The sequence below is a fragment of the Gossypium hirsutum genome, chromosome A12 (genome assembly GCF_007990345.1).
Source record: "Gossypium hirsutum isolate 1008001.06 chromosome A12, Gossypium_hirsutum_v2.1, whole genome shotgun sequence".
In the NCBI taxonomy this organism is placed as follows: Eukaryota; Viridiplantae; Streptophyta; class Magnoliopsida; order Malvales; family Malvaceae; genus Gossypium; species Gossypium hirsutum.
This window is the reverse complement of record NC_053435.1, coordinates 79265130-79283745: the sequence shown is the minus strand read 5'-3', so window position 1 is coordinate 79283745 and position 18616 is coordinate 79265130. Positions and strand designations below refer to the sequence as shown.

Genomic DNA, 18616 nt, shown 5'->3' with positions numbered 1-18616 from the left:
TTTAATTCTAAAGAACTAGTACTTTCTTACCTATTATGACCGGGACCATGACTGGTGGGCGGTGGTTCGAGTTTATTTTCCGGTGGTGGAGGATGTTGGTCTTGTGAATTATATTGAAAACTAGCATTGTGGTGAAGAATTGGTTTATGTGCTGGGTATAGATGTTGAAAAGAGATTAGACCAGGGAAAGAAAGGGAATGAAAATGATAATGATGTAAAGATTGTGATTGATGTGGATAAGCGTATTGAGGTGGTGGTTGATACAACATAGATGGATATGGATGTTGATTTGGTGGCGGTTGATACGACGTAGGTGGATATGGATCTTGATTTGGTGGTGGCGGGTATCTATGTGGATAACAAAATGAATATTGATTTCTGTATGGATCCATTATTTATAAAAAGAAGACTTTTTTCTTCATACATACACGAAAATTCACAGTTTTAATGAAGAATTCAATTCAAATAGCTGGATTCAAATTGAAATTGAAAAAAACCCAATAAGCCAAATGGATCAAAAAGATCAAAAGTAACAAAAAAAACAACTTTTTTTTCTCTATTTTCTATGATTCAAGTTGGAATCTTTTTCATGGTGAAAAATGGTTGAGCCTATGAAAAAAATAAATGAAAAGAATTAAAAAAAAGCTTCTTTTAGGATTCTGCCATGAAATTTTGAAAGTGTAACCAAACATTAACACATTTCGCATTCCATGTTTTTTCTTAGTTTTCTTCAGAAAAAAAACCAATGACAAGGAGTGGATGTTGACTATGTGGTCAACATTTATTGGTTGCAGGCGATTTACAAGTTTACAGGCTTTAACGCTAGACTCGGCTAAAACATTACTAAACGTTTTTTTTTAAATTTTGGGTAAATTGCATCCAAAGTCACTAAACTATTAGTAAGTTTACATTTTGTTCATTCAACTTATAGAAGTTACAAAATGGTCACTAAACTATTTCAAAATTTTTATTTAAGTCACTAAATTATTTGAAAGTTTTTTTAGAAAAAGTCCGGCTAGCGAGCTCTAGGTGACAGTTTAATGATTGGTGCGGTGAATTAGTACCCATTAACAAGTAGAAGACATACCCTAGATCCAAGTCAATATGACTGACAATGACAAAGATCAGAAGAAAATTGTTTGGATTTTGATTCGTAATTCATGACGTTAAAAGTTGTTTAATGAAAAAAACTGAATTGTAGAAGAGAAAAGGAATGAGAGCTTTCAATTAGTGCAGGTAATGCAAATTGTGAAGGCCATACAACAACAATTTTCACAACCTAGTAACTTAAATAAAAACTTTTGAATAGTTTAGTGATCATTTTGTAACCTTTTGAAGTTAAGCGGCCAAAATGTAAACTTACTATTAGTTTAATGATCGTGGGTGTAGTTTATCCTTTTTTCTAAATTTATTAATTACCTTGTACGTCCCCAAGGTTCAAAATATTCTAATTGAGTCCTTAAATATCAGTATCATATCAATCAAATCATTTTGTCATCTTAACCATTAGCTTGGGTGTTAAATGTTAGTTTGAATATTATATGAAGCAAATTCAAAACATGTGGATCTATCTTATGAACAACTTTAAATTCGACATATTAGAAAAAAAATAACCATTAAATTTTTAGGGATAAGGTAACATTGAGTCCTAGAACTTCGCAACTTTTACCAACTTAGCCCTTGAACTTTTTCTCAGTCCACATTAGTCTTGGAACAATGCGTTTTTCTCTATTTTGGTCCTTGTAATGGTGTGGCATTTTAAGATTATGTCACGTTATCACCTAAACTTTTTATAAAAAATATTATAAATTTTTAGGTAATGACGTGAAATAATATCATAGTGTCACATTATCACAGGGACAAAAAAGGGAAAATTTGAAGAGTTTCATGACTAATGTGGACAAAAAAATTCAGAGACCAAATTAAAAAAAGTTGCCAAGTTTAGGGAATAAATGTTGCTTTATTCCTAAAGTTTAATGATATTGTTTATTTTTTCTAACACGTCAATTCAAGGTTGTCCACGCAATAGATATATACAATCTTAAAATTCGATCACGTATTTTAAATATGCTTCACGTCAAATTTGAGTTTGCATTTAATGCCTAAGTCGACGTTAAACTAATAAAAGGACCTAATTGATAACAATGCCAATATTATGAAGATTCAATTAGAACATTTTGAAATAGGAACCAATTTAAAATATGAGTCATAATTTAAGGATGTAAGATGCAATTAATCCAAATTTTTATTCGATTCTAACTAGACCCAACTCAACCATAAAAATTTAAATGCAACTCTAATAATTAAAGCTTTATACTAACATGAGATTAATTAATAATGAAAGTTCCAACTATGTTCCTTTATTATAAGGATTTGATCAAATTAGTTCCTCTATTATGGAATAAATCAATTTAGTCCATATACTATTAAAAAGAATCAAATATGACCAAATTATAATAGAGCTAATATTTATTGTTTTACAAATGACATGAAAATTATTATTTTTCATTTGTAGTTTAACTTTAAAGAAAAGATTAACCATAAAAACTTTCAAAATATTCTAATAAAGAATATATGAGACTTTTTAAAATAGTAAATGCTAACTCTATTGAAATTTGATCTTATTTTACAAAGATTAAATTAATCTATTTAAAAATAGAAGTACTAATCTGATTTGATCCCTATAATAGAGGGACTTATCAAAAAATTTCACCAATTATTAATCATTTAAAAAATGGACCTATTACAAAATTTAATTTTGGGAGTAACATATTTTTTAAAAAGTATTAATTACTATATTTCAATTGGTTTTAGACAAAGTCAAGCAAATGACCAAAAAATAATGTTGAGGAAATAAAAGGAAAAAAGAGAAAAAGTAGTTAAATAAAGTAATTGGTGGGATTAACTTCTAATCCGGGCGTTAATATAGTTAATTAAGCTACCACAAAACTTAATTATGTTATCCCGTCAAGGGAGGAAACTATGATAAATTTAGGTCAATTTATAATTTTTAGTCTTCTATTATGCTCAAACTCGAGATTTAATCTGTATACTTTGATTTGATATAATTTAGTTCCTTTACTTTTATAGTATCATAAGTTGAAGAGTTAATTTCACAAGGTATCCCCAGATTATAACCCTTTTTTAAATTGGTTACTGAACTTCATAATAGTTTAATTATATCCCAAACTAGCAAGGTTTTATTAATTAGGTCCTTACTAAAATTGTAACATTCCCAAAACCTCTTTCGGTCGAAAATAATATGAGATAGATTTTTAGTGAAATAAGATATAAAGAAAGTACAGGATAAAGAATGTTAGAGAAAAATGAAATAAGAAGTATGTTGTGAAATATTAATTTGAGCTAGGATCTAAATCGTAAAAATATGAAAAGTTCTATAGTCAAAGGCAAATATTTAAAATGTGAGGGGATAAAGAATAAATATGGAAAATTTGAAGGGCCAATAGTGCAAATATCTTAAGGCTGGGCAGTCTAGAAGCACCAAATTGAACAAATGAAGAAATGAGAAGGACTAAATTGTAAATCTTACCAATAAGATGTCATAAAAAGGATGGAATCGTAGAGAAAGTATAAGGGTAAAATAGTCATTTATTAAATAAGACAATTATGGGAAAATATATTTGGTTGTAGACAAATTTGGGCCACTAGATTAAATTTAAAAGTAAGAAGAAATTGTGACCATTGGATTAAAGTCATGATTAATAGATTTTTTTTATAATATTTTAATATTAATTAATGGAAACATGAAGAAAATTGTTTTGCTTCATTAGCCCACCGTCCATCACTAGTATAAATAGGGGGAAGTTTTGCTTTTTTTATGCAACTTAGCCCTTTGTCATAAGATTCTACCATTTCTCTTAATTTTTTTTAGAAATTTCCCTAGGCACCAAAGAAGAAAAATGAAGAAGAAATCCTAGAGAGTATGTACATAATTTAGAACAAGAAATTAGTAGATGGAAGTGAAGAAAATTTGAAAGAAAGAGAAAGATGGTAATGAACTGAGGAAGGAAAGGAAAAGAAGCAAAAAGGGAATAAATCATGGGTAAAAGAGGTAAGTTTTCATGTTAGCTTTAATTGTATTCCAAAGAATTGAGTTAAATGTGTTATGATTAGAATGCATACTATATGTGTTAAAATAAAATAGTAGATTAAGTAAGTAAATTTATATAAAGCATCAAGGTTCTATGGGAAAAATAAGTGTATTTACTAAAGCAGTTTGGGACAATAGCAATAGCTTAACTTCAAAAATTCACAAAAATTTATAGAAATTGAATTATCAGTTGAATTAAATATGAAATCAAATCTTATTGAATCTAGTTTATCATAAAAGAAATGGTTTCAGTAAAGGAGTAGTAGATTATGAGATATATGAATTTTTGTGAGATAATGCCAGAATGATTTCGAGTTTCCCTATTCTAAATTTGAAAAATCATTATAAATTGTAAAAGAACTTTTAGGAAATGGAATTTATATGGATAAAATATTAATGAGTCTATTTTCAAGGGAAACAAATGGTAACTTAATACAATAATTTTTTTGAAAGATAATAGAATTTTAGTAAAGAAGGGTCAGAGCTGCCTAGTAGTAGAATAAAAGAAGATTTGAAGAATAAACTAGATTAATTGGCTTAAGGAAAAATTCCTAAACTTTTATGGTAAAATTTTAATCGAGTCTAGTTTCAAAAGCAAAATTCGGATCTTAATTTCAAATCTTGTAGGCAGAGATATAAATGATTACCACTCAAATGGACAACCTTGAGAAGAGTATGCGTGTGTGACTAGAGAATCCTTAATTAATGTCGCACATGTGCATGATATGTTAAGAGCTAAAGATTTACGTATATATAAAAACATTAAGAATGTGGATTGGAGAGGAGGAGGAAAATAATTGAAAAGTTATAATACTAAGAAATTGTTACAAAAGATGATTTTGCTAATACATAAAGTGCAAATGTTTTATTGAAATACTAAGTAAGTGGCTGATATAAAATGAATTAAAGAGGCCTTAATTGAAAATTTGATTGGTAAATGTTAACAATAATAACGTAATATAGAGAGGATAAACTATTTTTAGAGTAAGTTCTATAAATGACTTATTTGTAAAATGTTGATAACTGTGTTAAATTTATAAATTTGGAATTAATGGCATGTTCATAAGGTTCATTACTAAACATCGTATGTTTAAGAAATAAGTGGTTGGCTAATGACTTTTGATAATAAAGTTGATATGTTTTAAAGCTGAAATGAAAAAGGGACTTAATTGTAAAATTTGATATTTGCTTAAAATTATATAAGATAATTATATGCTTATGAATTGGTACATGAAATTAGGATTAAAGGATGTTTGGAGATAACTTGGTATATGAATTGATATGGTTAAAGTTGACAAGTAATAGGGGCTAAAAAGGGGTAAAATATAAAGAATTAAGGTAGTAAAATAACCCTAGCATAAAATAAAGCATCGAATGACATTTTAGTATTGATATCGAGCTCAAAGTAATGATATTGTGAATGAAGTATCGATACATAAGATATTTTTCTTGAATTTTTCAACTTCAAAGCTCAAAACGGTATCAATACAGCACAGGGGTATCAATACCTAAGCCCAGGTATTGACATTAGTGCTAGTATCGATACTTTGGGCCCTGTTCTGCATATAACTAATTTAAAATAATTTTTTTACTGAAAAGTTTCACTCAGTTTTAAGTTGTATACTAAAATATGTTAAAAACATGTTCGTAGGGTTAAAATATGATCGAAAAAGGGTTCAAATAATTGAATTTAGCCAGGATTACTCTGGCACTCAAATGTGACATTCCTATTTCGACTTGGTAGTCGGGTCGGGTATAAGGGTGTTACAAAAATCATTAATTTAACCATTAAATACACTCTAGATCTTACGTAGTATGATTTAAAATGAAAATTTTAAGAAAAATGGATGTTCTATAACTATTAGTTTTGAGGTTCCCAAAGCTTTTACAAAATATTTGTTGTTTACTCCCTCTCTCTCTCTCTTCCTCCCTCATTGTAGTTCTACTTTGTTTTTAGTTTTTACTTTTAAAATTTATGTGGTAATGTTTTATTTTTCTTTAAAATTTTTATTTTAAATTATAACATATAATGATTAAATTAATAGTCTTAAATAGGACCTAATTGATATAACCTTAATAATTTAAGGATATAATTAGAATGTTTTGAATTTGAAGACCAATTTAAAATGATGATCATAATTTGGAGATGTTTAGTATAATTAACTCTAAAGTTTAATCCAAAAGTTAAAATCATATAGATCTTATTTTATATAAAAACCCACTTCAATATTTTAACCAAATTAATTAACCGTGTTATCTATTTGAACCAACTACTGAGGTTGTAAAAGTAAGCAATATAAATTATATCAAATGGAATTAAAATATGTTGTTAGAACTTGTATTTTTACAATTTGAGATTTAGTCTTTATACTTTAAAAGTTAAAAATTAATTTTTTTTAAATCTTAATCCAATCATTAACACAATCATTAATTTAATTTAATTTTTTTTGTAATTTTTATGAATTTGAGATCATGGGAGCTTGATTAGTAACTCATATACCAATTTGTTAAACTGTTAAGGTTTTAGGAAGTTTTCATTGTTAATTTCTTGAAGAATTAAGCTTCAAATTGATATAATTTAAGGTTAGTTTATGAAATGGACTAGATTGTAAAGTTTAATTGTTAGTTTCGTACATCAGGGACCAAATTGAATAAAATAAAAAATTGTTATAAAATTTTAGTAGAGATAGTAATTAGAGGGTCCCTAATGAATATATGTGAAATTATATTTTAAACTGAGGCTCAAAATTAGATGTTATGTCTATTTTGAATTCAAGGACTAAATTGAATAAAATGTAAAACTTTAGGGATATCATAAAAATGATTTTATATTGGTTCATTCATGTCATGGCATAATATGAAAATGTTTGATATTGATGGGTTTTATAAAATAACTATATAGATCAAGAATTGGATCAAAGTGAAGGTAATCGAGGAAAAGCTAAAATTGTTGATTAGTCATTGAAGAATCAACCTGTTTGGTGTTTTGAGTAGGTAAGTTCATTTGAAATTATTATTTTAGGTTGTTATGTGTTTGATTTTATATATGTATGTTTGATTATGGATTGATTAGTTGTGAATTGGTATGAAAGGCTAGAATTAGACTGAATTGAAATGTGACATTTATATGTGTAAAAGATGCTCGTGTGAACTTATTAAAGGGTTAGGATACGATTGGCATGTCAATAGAGTTTTGTGTGCGCTTGTGTGGGATTTATTACAGGTATTAATGAGATCCAGCATTCATTACGAATTCTCAAGTATAATGTGACACGGGTTTAGCTTGGATGAGTAACCTAATGTGTTGTGATATTGGTTTAGCCCGAACGGATAACCATATATATATATAAATGTACTCAGCTTGGACGAGCAACTGGTGTGATGTAGTTACCTATGTATCTCATACTGCTTACTAAGGTGCATTAGGCAAAATGGTTTAAATGAAATTGAAAATGGGAAATGTTATGGATTGAACTTAATATCCAAATTGAAAAGTCCATTCAATTGAAAATGATACAATTTTTATGATTGATAATAGTATTGATGAATGATTTGAATTATGTATTCTTGTTAATATCTTATGATTATCGATTGAACGTGTCTTTGAGATAAGCTAATGAAAGTGACATGAATTAGCATGTTAAGTGATTATAATATTAAATGACCCTGATTATAAATCAATACTCATTTTGTTGATGTTTTGATTGCCATCCCTAAACAAAGTTATTCTAAGTTAAGGTAGCTTAAAATGTTTAGGTAAAGTTCAAGATAAGCCTTGTATAATACATATGAACTTACTAAGTATTCTATATGCTTACCCTTGTTGTTTTTTTCCTTGTAGATCATCACCTTATGGAACTCGTCAAGTCGAATTGTCTTAAAGCTCACATTATCACCGAATTGGTAGTTATGCAATCATTTTGAGACTAGTGTTGTGGCATGTATTTAAGGGTCTTAGTGTGTACCTTAGTACTTGGAAGAGTTTACAGCTACTTGGAAAGTATGACATAGTCATTTTGTTTCATGTGTTGCCTTTGTGACTTGGTACACGTATGGTATTGGTTATATTTTATGCTAGAGTAAGTGATTATCTATAATTACATTTTTGGCATGTGGAATTGATGCTTAAAAGTATGCTTGTAATATGTGATTTATACTTGATTGTTAATGTTCATGCTAAAGGCCCATAAGCCATTGACTTGTATAATGTGCAAAATTGTATGTATTGAAGTTAAATAACATGTCCTAATAGGTTTTGGCATAGGTAAAATTTGGTATTTGAATGCATGTAATGTCATGAATTGGTTTTGAATAGATTAAGGTCATGTTTGAGTTGGATTTAGTTGGAATTAGTAAGGTGATTTGTTTGACATAAATTGGTATGAACTTGACTTGGTTTTGATGGTACAAGATGGCATGAATCAAACAGGTAGCATGGCATATCTTGAAATGGAACCAAAATGGTATTTTTGCCAAAAATAAGGATCTTGTTATGACCACAAACGTCCAATGTCGTAAGGTGTTGCCGACAGTGAGTGACGTCGCGAAATTGGTGTGTTCAAAGTCACGACTCGACTTACAGAGTTGGCAACGTCACAACATGGAGATCGTGAAGTCGCGACATCAACTTTGAATTTCTAAAACTTTACAATTTGATCCTAATTCAAGTTCGGGTTAACAAAAGAGCTTTCATAAGCTCGTGTAAGACCAAAAAGTTATTGTGTAATACATTATATACTTGAATGTTATTTAATTACGTATTTAAATGTTTAAATGTTGCAAAATGTATTGAATTATTAAATTGACAGCCGTAGCATCTCGTAGCTTGGACCTTCCAACAGGGTCGGGTATAGGGTGTTGCAACAAATGTTGTTAAAGTATAGTGACTAGAGGTGTGCATGGGCCGGGCGGCCCGGCCCGGCCCGAAGGTCCGCCTGAAAAATGGGAGGGTTTGGGTAAAAATATAGGCCTGAAAAACGGGCTTGGACAAAAAATGAGTCTAAACGGGCCGGGCCTCGGGTAAGATTTTTTTGGCCCGGGCCCGGCCCGGCCCGGCCCGGCCCGATTTTAATATTAAATTATTTTAAATTTTTTTATTTTTAATTTTAAATAACTTTAGTACTTTTACTTTACTTTTTTTGTTGTTTTGATGTTATTTTGATATTGTAAAACTTTTGTTATTAATATAATTTAATTCTTAATTTAGTTTTAATTTGTTTCAATTTTTCAATTTTAATATAATTACTTTTTATTATATTTTTAATTTATGTATTATTTTAATAATTATTTTAGTCCCATTATTTATTTATTTTTTGTTTTAATATTTGTTTTTATGTTTTAAATGTATTTGATTTATTATATTTTAAAGTTTTTATTTAATAAAAAAAGCAAAAAAAAAATTAATATGACCGGGCCGGGCCGGGCTCGGGCCTACCATTTTTTCTCGGGCCGGGCTTGGACAAATTTTTAGGCCCATATTTTGGGCCGGGCCCGGGCCTTGAAAACGGGCCAAAATTTTTTATGGGCCCGGCCCGACCCATGCACACCTCTATTAGTGACTAATGACATATTTTAATTTATCAAATTAAGATACATAGATTAAATCTCATTTAAAAATAGTAGAAGGACCCAAACCATAATTTCGATAAATTTATAGCTCTACATTTTTGGCAAAGTATGAAATATGAAATAAAAATCTAACATTTTAGGAATAATGATAAATTTATCCATTTAATGTTTAATAAAATTATTATTATGCCAACATTTTATTAATGGTTGACACGATCAAATATAATTCTTTTAACGGTTAGAAAACCATCGAAATTTTCTCTCTTTTTTTCATGTTGAAACCTAAGAAATTCAACATTTAACATTTAAGTCCAAGTCACTGCTATTGAGCTTCTAACATGGTACATATTCAAATACACCCATTCTAAAACCCCAAAGGAACCATCTTGGACCCTAAACCCTTTCTTTTGCATGAAACTAACCTTATAACTAAGCTTCTCGCTTGGTTTTTTAAACCTCAAAACTTGTGGCTCGACCATCACCGACACCCCATCTGGTTCATTCACTTGTACTGTGTACGTAACATTAGGAATCCCAACATGGGTTACTGTCCTTTTTAAGGTTACAATGTTGCTTTTGCTGTTTTTTTTTTAAGTTTACTACAAATGTAGGGTAATTCAGGTCACCTGGTTCCATGGTTGAAGAAGCTCTAGGGCACTTAAAACCATCCCCTGCAAATAATGCCATGTCAGAAGCTGAATAATTTAATGTACACAAGTAATTTTGATAATCTTGCGGGTTAATGTCGTAAATTAATCCCGGATCGGAAGCCTTTTTGGGGTTAACATGTCCCGAACCGTAGGCGAAAGGTGTGGCGTTGGTTGGTGTACTAAAAGCAACATCAAGGATGTGTCGGTTTGAGTTGTCGTGGACGTATGCGGTCGTCATAAGTGCCGATTTGATAGCGGCCGGGGACCAATCTTTGTGCACTGATTTAAGAAGTGCAGCTAAGCCACTTACATGTGGGCAAGACATTGATGTGCCTGAAGCAATGTTGAAAAGGACTGTCCTTTTGTCACTTTTTAATTCTGTTGGACTAGTTGAAGGTGGCCAGGCGGCTAATATGTTCATCCCCGGTGCGGTTACGTCGGGTTTTAGTAAGTCTAATCCAACATGGTTCGGTCCTCGTGACGAAAATGCTGCCATTAATGGTGCTAGCTTGCCGTAAACTGTTCCTTTGAATGTGATTGACGCAGTTGGTTTGTTAGTTGAGTTGAGGTAGGCTTTGATTGCTTTGCCTGCAATGGCTCCTAATGCAGAAGCCGGTAAAACGTGTGCGTCAGCGAAAAGTTCTTCACCTTCGTTTACCGAGTTTATAAGTAACATCCCGGCACCTCCGGCCAATTTTACTACTTCCCCTTTCTCAGTCCGACTCGTTATTATCCTTTGGCAAATTACGATTTTGCCTTTCACAAGGTTTTTCTTGAGTGAGCCATCAATACAAAATGCGGCTCTTAGATCACCAATTGTGTTACCATAAAACAGGGGTAATTGCTTTAATGCTTTGCCGACATATAACGATGAACCCTCAAAAATTTGTCTGTCTCCAAGCTCAACAATAGCTTCGAAGCTCCGATCGAGGTAGCTAGCACCCACGGTCATAATCCATGGCGCAGTATTAGAAACGGTTGAACTCGAAGGACCTGAATTACCAGCAGAGCACGAAACAAAAATCCCATTTTTAATCGCTTGAAATGCGCCTATTGCGATCGGATCACTATGATAAGGCTTAGCGGAACCACCTAAAGAGAGTGACAACACGTCGACACCATCGGCAATAGCTTGGTCTATGGCAGCAAGTATATCAGAGCTTGCACAACCTTGAGACCAACACTTTTTATACACCGCGATCCTCGATGTGTACCTCACTCCACCAGCTAAACCCTTGGCCAAACCGAAAATACTCGCGTATGCAAGATTACCGGCTGCAGTTGATGCAGTATGTGTCCCATGCCCTTCTGCATCTCTTGCAGATCGATAATCTTCCGTTTCGTTGATTTTACCAACCGCAGCCTCGTAACCTTCAAAAAATGCTCTGGCACCAATGAGTTTCTTATTACAATTGGATTTCGAAAACTTCGTACCTTCCTCACATTCACCTTTCCATTTAGATGGTACCGGAGACATACCAATGTCGTTGAAACTAACATGTTCCGGCCAAATTCCGGAATCCACGACACCAATTATCACATCAGACTCCAAATTTGAACCACTCCAAAGCCCTTTCCCCCTTTCTAAGCCGCGAAATTGAGGCGAATGCGTAGTGTGTAATGCCAACATTTCATCAGGTGTAGCAGAGATGAAACCATTGAGTCTTTTCAATGATTCTACTTGTTTAGTTGATAGCTTTGCAGCAAAACCAGATATAGCTGTTTTGTAGACATGAACTAGCTTGGGTTTTCCGGACTCGTGATCTTCTTGATCCAAGAGTTCATTGACCGATTCGATCACTGATTCGTACCATCGATCCGAGGTTGTTGTTGTCATCTTGGTCCTGTCCATGTGAACTATATATGTCTGCATATTCATCGATGCATTTGACGGTGTCACTATGAAGATCAACATTAACATGGCTGTTTTGCACATCATGGTTGCTGCAATTATAGAGAAAACCAAATAAATCATAAAATAATCATAAATGTTAGATTTTTTCACATACATGCATACATAGAATAATTATCCTATGTGTATATATATATATGAAGTAAGTGAAGATTCAAGAACAAAACAGCATAATAGTAACAGAAGATGTGTAAAAGTGCTATAGAGACCCTTGTACTAGGAGTAGGCTGCTAAAAATTCCGTCTAATTTTTTGAATAAAATGAGTAAAATGTAATTTGACTCCTAATACATGGATCTTCATCTACTTTTACCGCAAAAGATGAAACCAAAAAGAAGAGATATGTAGAGGAAGTAAAAAAATAGAAAGAGAAAGGTCAAATTCTGGTTCTGGTCCCTCTACAACACTCAAAATTGGTATTTAATCCTTGTCCTTTAATTTACCATAATTTTATCCCTTAATAAATAATATGGATAATTATTTCAGTTAAAATCTAATTGGATTTAAAAAAAATCCTAACTTCTAATTTTTTCTTTTTAACATTAATATGTTTTTATCATATAACGCCTAGAATTATCCATAGCCTCTCCCTAACCCTTAAATAAAAGGATAATGCGCTTCAATGCATTTGAACTCACATCCTCTTGCACTGACAATAACGTTGATATCGATTGAGCTAAAATTCAATCGACAACTTTTGATTTTATTTTAAATAAAAATAATGATTTAAAAGAACATTTATATCTATTTCAATTGGAGTAGCTAATAGAACTTTGGACTAACAAATGATATTATAAAAATAAATAATCAAATTATGCCAAATAAAATATATGAATTAAATCTCAATTTTGAGTATATAGTAGAGGAACCAAACCAAACCCAGAATTTGACAAAAAATTGATCAAAAAATAAACAAAGAATGGAAACTGAGCAATAGAAGAAATATAAAGACTGTAATATCAGCTATGTACTCCATTGAAAGACAAGAAAATCACCTGTCTCCATTGTTGAAAAGTGAATGAGAAGGGAACTTAATAGGGGTATGAAAATAACCAACCAAGAGAGGGTTCATATATAGGCAAAAAATGGTGGATTTAACTAGCTTGAAATGGCACCCTCCCCAAGTGTGGTGGGTTGCCTCCCACATAGAGAACATCAATGCTTATCATCGTCATCATCATTAATCATTGTACAACCAATAGTGTTCCCATACCTTTTTCTCTTTATGTTACTCTTTTATTTGATAAAAAAGGGTGCACGCTTATAAAAATGGATAGGAGGGATTTGAGATCAAAAGCTAACATTACCTATGGAAAAAGAAAAGGTATGGAGAGTGGGACCAAAACCCTGTTATCGGTTTGGTAGTGAATGCCTACTCACTCATAAAATTTATTTGGATTTTGAGTCTTCAAAATAAGTGATAGGCTTTTATTTGAGTAACTTTCTTTGAACATAGTGTATACATATATAGTATGTGTATGTTTTTACTATGTGTGCATACGTAGTGTGGGTATGTCACTAATGTGTGTGCATATGTGGTGTAGGTAAATCTTTATTCGAGCGTGTAATGTGAATTTAGAAATTTTTTTTAGAGGGACAAAATTAAATTGTATATTTTTATAATAATAAAATACAATTTCACCATTTTAATATCTATATATTTATAATTTTTAAAGGATTAAATCAAATTTTTATCATTTTAGGGGGGCAAATTGTAATTTTACTTTTACTGATTTAAATTTTTATAAATTTTACAAAAGGCCTAAATGAAAATTTTTTATTTTAGGGGGACCCTGTTAGCCCCCCTAGCTACACCCTTGAGTGTAAGTATATTCCTACGTTGGACATAGTGTGTGCTAGACTTGTTTATGGGTCGATCTACCAGTCCAAACTTGAAATTTGAGAGAATTTGAGCAAAAATATTAAATTTAAAAAATGTGTTTGGGCAAACAAAATTAAGGCTATTTAAACTATGGGTCGAGCTTGGACTTAAACATTCAAGGCTTGAGTTTGACTCGACCTTTTTTAAGTTTGTAATATTTTATATTATATATTTATAACACATAAAATTAAGTAATATAATATAAACATTTAAAATATTAAAGATGATTATATATAAAATTTTAATAAATAAAAATATATAAATTTATTAAATATTCAATTAAAATAATATATATAATTTTTAATTTTTTTACAAAAATAATATTGGCGGGCCTAAAATGAATTTAAATTAACTATTAGTAAATATGAGCGAGTTTGAGCAAAATTTTAAACTAATATTTTAACTCAAACTAAGTTAAAATAAATATAAAATGTGTTAATATAATATTTAAATATAATTTAAACCCAACCTCTCCCAGTCTATATACAATTCTCATGTGTGGGTGCGTGATATGAGTATATTCATACAGCGTGGGCTGCTATAAGTGAGTTTATATTACCCTATGGCATGGGTAGCTTTTGATATGATAATGGATTTCAATGGTTTTGGATAGGGTGATGGTTACTTTTTTGCTCTGGTGCTGAATTCTTTAATCATTAGGGTTAGGGCAGAACTAAGTTAATGGAGCATTAACATCTAAAGCTTATGCATTGAAAACAAACCAAGTTAATGGAGAATCTTTTTGGTTGGATCAACATATCACTTAGGGCACCACTTGGGGCACTATAAAGATCAAATAAGTCCCTAAAATGGGTTAAAAACAAGACAAGGTGGTGCAGGTTGCTATTTTATTTCAGATTGCATATTGCAGCGCGGTGCAAGTGTGTGCATTATGAAATAGTTTCAATTTGAGATATGGGTTCCCTTAAATATTATTAGAAACCCCATTAGTGGGGGTGGTCGGTGCAGAAAATAGTGGTTTTTTTTTTCAGTAAAGTTATCTAGATATTATGAATTTTTTTTATTAAGAGTTGGATTATATTTTATCTTTTTTATTAATAAAATAGGTAAATTAAATTTTTTGGGTTAAACCAAAGGGTAAATTAGTCCTTTTTATTAAAAATTTCATCAATTTCTAATGTTAAAAATCGACATGACTAACGAAATAACTAAACAGGTATGCATGGAATGTCACGCTACCTATTTTGACGTATATAGACAAATTTTTAATAATGGAAATAGATGAAATTTTAACAAGATGACTAATTTGCTCTTTGATTTGATCCAATATACAGGGACTAATTTATCTATTTTTTTAGTAAAGAGAGTAAAATGTAATATGACTCCTAACTAATACAAGGGCCTCTATGGTCTATTTTTACCGTGTTATGCTAGATACATCATCATTGATAAGTATAGGGCAATGATGTTTGAACCAAATTGGATCAATCAAATGAACCAAAAATTAATCAAAGTACCGGTTCGAACAATTGCTTTGAATTGATAACACAGAGAACTAGTACAAACTAGTTGAAACGACTAAAAAATAAGTTGAATTGAGTTTTTTAATATTTTTTCAACTTTTAATAAATTTTTTTAGTCAGACTGATCGAACTAATGATCTAACCGATTCAACTACCTATTCAATTCTAAAAATCTTATACTTTGTGAAGCTTGTAAATTTAACTCTCGTACTTTTATTTGTTTAATTTTAATTTTTGTACTTTTTTAACTATTCAATTTTAGTTTATGCATTTTTTGAATTTTAAAATTATATTCTTAACTCAAGTAGTAGTAATTAAATACGTTCGTTTAAATTCAATTGTTACTCCTATACTATACGTATAGTTATTGATTTAACAATTATCCTTTTATGAATACTAAAATTTTAAAATTTAAAAAATAGATGGACAAAAAAGAAAAATTAATCTACACGTACTAAATCAGCAACTTTTGCTAAGGATTAATAGCACATCTTAGCCAAAAAAAAATTGTCTTTATTTTCCTTCAACAATCAGTACATTAATAAGATATCAGTCCATGGTGACTACAGGCTATTTCCAAGTCACTGCAATGGGACTTTTAACTCTGTAATTACCAGAAACCCACATTAAGGAACCAAATGCTGAGTTAACAACCGGTTTCTTTCGACTCAGTCCAATGAAACTCACTTTGTAACTCAGTTTCTGATTCAACTTCTTAAAACTCAATACTTTAGGCCTTACAATCACATATGCTCCTTTGGGTGCTTCAACTGATACTCTGTATGTACTTTTAGGTATCCCAACATTTGTAACAGTCCTTTTGTATGTGACCGTAACATTTCGAGCCTTTCGATTGAAGTTCACGGCGAAAGACGGGTAATTCAGGTCACCGGGTTGCATCGCCAATTGCTCCTTACATTCTATGAAACCCTCTTCAAACAAGGCTATTTGTGACTCATTATACTTGAGGCCACATAAGTAACTTATGTAATCGTCCGCGGTGATATCATAGATTAAACCGGGATCAGAAGCTTTGATAGGATCGACATGACCCGAACCGATACCGAAAGGAGTTGCCAAGGCATGAGATTTAAGATCGCTTATAGGTTTTCTCTTGTTGTCTATGGTATATGCAGTTGTCATGAGTGCAGATTTGATTGCTGCTGGGGACCAATCTTTGTGCTTCGATTTAATCAACGCAGCAATGCCACTAACATGAGGGCACGACATTGATGTACCAGACATAATGTTGAATGATACCCTTCTTTTATCGGACTCGAGTGTGCTGGGACTTGTCTCAGCCGGCCATGCTGCTAGGATATCCACTCCCGGCGCTGTTACATCCGGTTTGATCACATCCGGACCGGCTAAATTCGGTCCTCTCGATGAAAATGCAGCGAGTTTCGGTGCACGGTTACCATACGTTGTGCCTTTGAACACAATGGTGCCTATGGGTGCTTTAGTTGAGCTCACATACTTAATCACAGCTTTACTAGTTGAAGTACCTAATAAAATATCAGGCAACACATGAGGTTCATTTGCAAGATCTTCACCGACAGTACTCATTACTAAAACCCCAGCACCACCGGCCAATTTCACTTGTTCCCCTCGTTCGCTCTGCGTCATATATTCGTCTCCTGGTTCACAAATCACTAATTTGCCTTTCACAAGCTTAGGATTAAGTGTACCAGGGATACAATGTTCAGCACCTGTAACACCTGCAGTTTTGCCATACACAATTGGTAATCCCTTTAAGGCCTTACCGGTATAAAATGAAGACCCTTCGAAGGTTTCTCCGTTTCCAAGTCTGATAATTGCAGGGAAGCTTCGATCTATAGTACTAGCCGCTACAGTCATGATCCATGGCGCGGTGTTAACCGCCGTGTACGCCCACGGTCCACTATTACCTGCACTAAAGGCCACAAAGATCCCACTTTTAAAAGCAAAATATGATGCTATAGCAAGGTAATCTTGCCAATAAGGCACAGCTTCAGATGTTGAACCTAATGACAATGTCAACACATCAACACCATCTTCAATGGCTTTCATCATAGCTGTTAAAATATCAATGGTTGAACATCCCGGCCAACATACTTTATACGCCGCTATCCTCGCCGTGTACCTCATTCCGGCAGCCGAACCATTAGCCACGCCGAAAAGATTAGCTTGTTCCACGAAATTCCCACCTGCTGTTGAAGCTGTATGTGTACCATGACCAGATGCATCTCTTGTAGATACATATTCATTTGTTTCATCGATTTTCCCACCTGCGGCGAGATACCCACCGTAGAAATACCGAGCACCGATTAGTTTCTTGTTACAATTCGACGGTGAGAATTTAGTACCTTTTTCACAAGTACCCCTCCATCTTTCTGGTACCGGAGATAATCCATGGTCTCGGAAACTAACATGTTCCGGCCAAATCCCACTATCCACCACACCAATTATTACATCGGAATGTAAATTAGAAGTAGAACCACTCCATGGTCCATTTTTCCCTTTCTTCCCTGTTAAGCCAAGAAAGAATGGACTCCGAGTAGTGTGGAGGCTTAGCATTTTATCAGGTACCGCCGATATGAACCCTTCCATGTTTTTCAACGATTCTAACTGTTTACTAGACAGCTTTGCGGCGAAACCAAACAAGGCGGTTTCATAGGAATACAGTAGCTCCGGTGGTGTGGCTTCGAGTTCATCATCATCAGCTAAAGACTCAAGGACAGCTTGGTGCCATGGTTTGGTAATACTAACAAGGGAACTGAAAGTGTTGGTGATCTTTGTCTTGTCCATGCGAACTATATACGTTCGTTTGTCGGTTGAAGCAGTTGAAATGGCGGCCATTAATGCTAGTAGCAGCAACATTATTGCAGCATTAAAGATCTTCATGGTAGCTGAAGAAATAGAACAGTTAATGCTGTATATAGTCAAATTAATGGTAGGGATAAGGCAAAGCTTTGAAGCTATATTAATGTCGCATGTTTTGGATAGGCTTAACAGTTATACCCTCTCGCAC

The 18616-nt window shown here is 32.3% G+C and overlaps 2 protein-coding genes across 2 annotated transcripts; both read right to left on the bottom strand.

Annotated features, from left to right (window-relative positions):
- Positions 1-9983: 9983 nt before the first annotated feature.
- Positions 9984-13362, bottom strand: LOC107923576 (subtilisin-like protease SBT1.1). Its single transcript, XM_016853763.2, is given in 3 exon segments — positions 9984-10269; positions 10271-12273; positions 13236-13362. Coding segments are annotated over 3 exon segments (2298 nt in total). The 5' UTR covers positions 13246-13362; the 3' UTR covers position 9984.
- Positions 13363-16098: 2736 nt separating this feature from the next.
- LOC107923570 (subtilisin-like protease SBT1.1) lies at positions 16099-18616 on the bottom strand. Its single transcript, XM_016853755.2, has one exon. The coding sequence runs from the start codon at positions 18487-18489 to the stop codon at positions 16177-16179; it is 2313 nt and encodes a 770-aa protein (XP_016709244.1). The 5' UTR covers positions 18490-18616; the 3' UTR covers positions 16099-16176.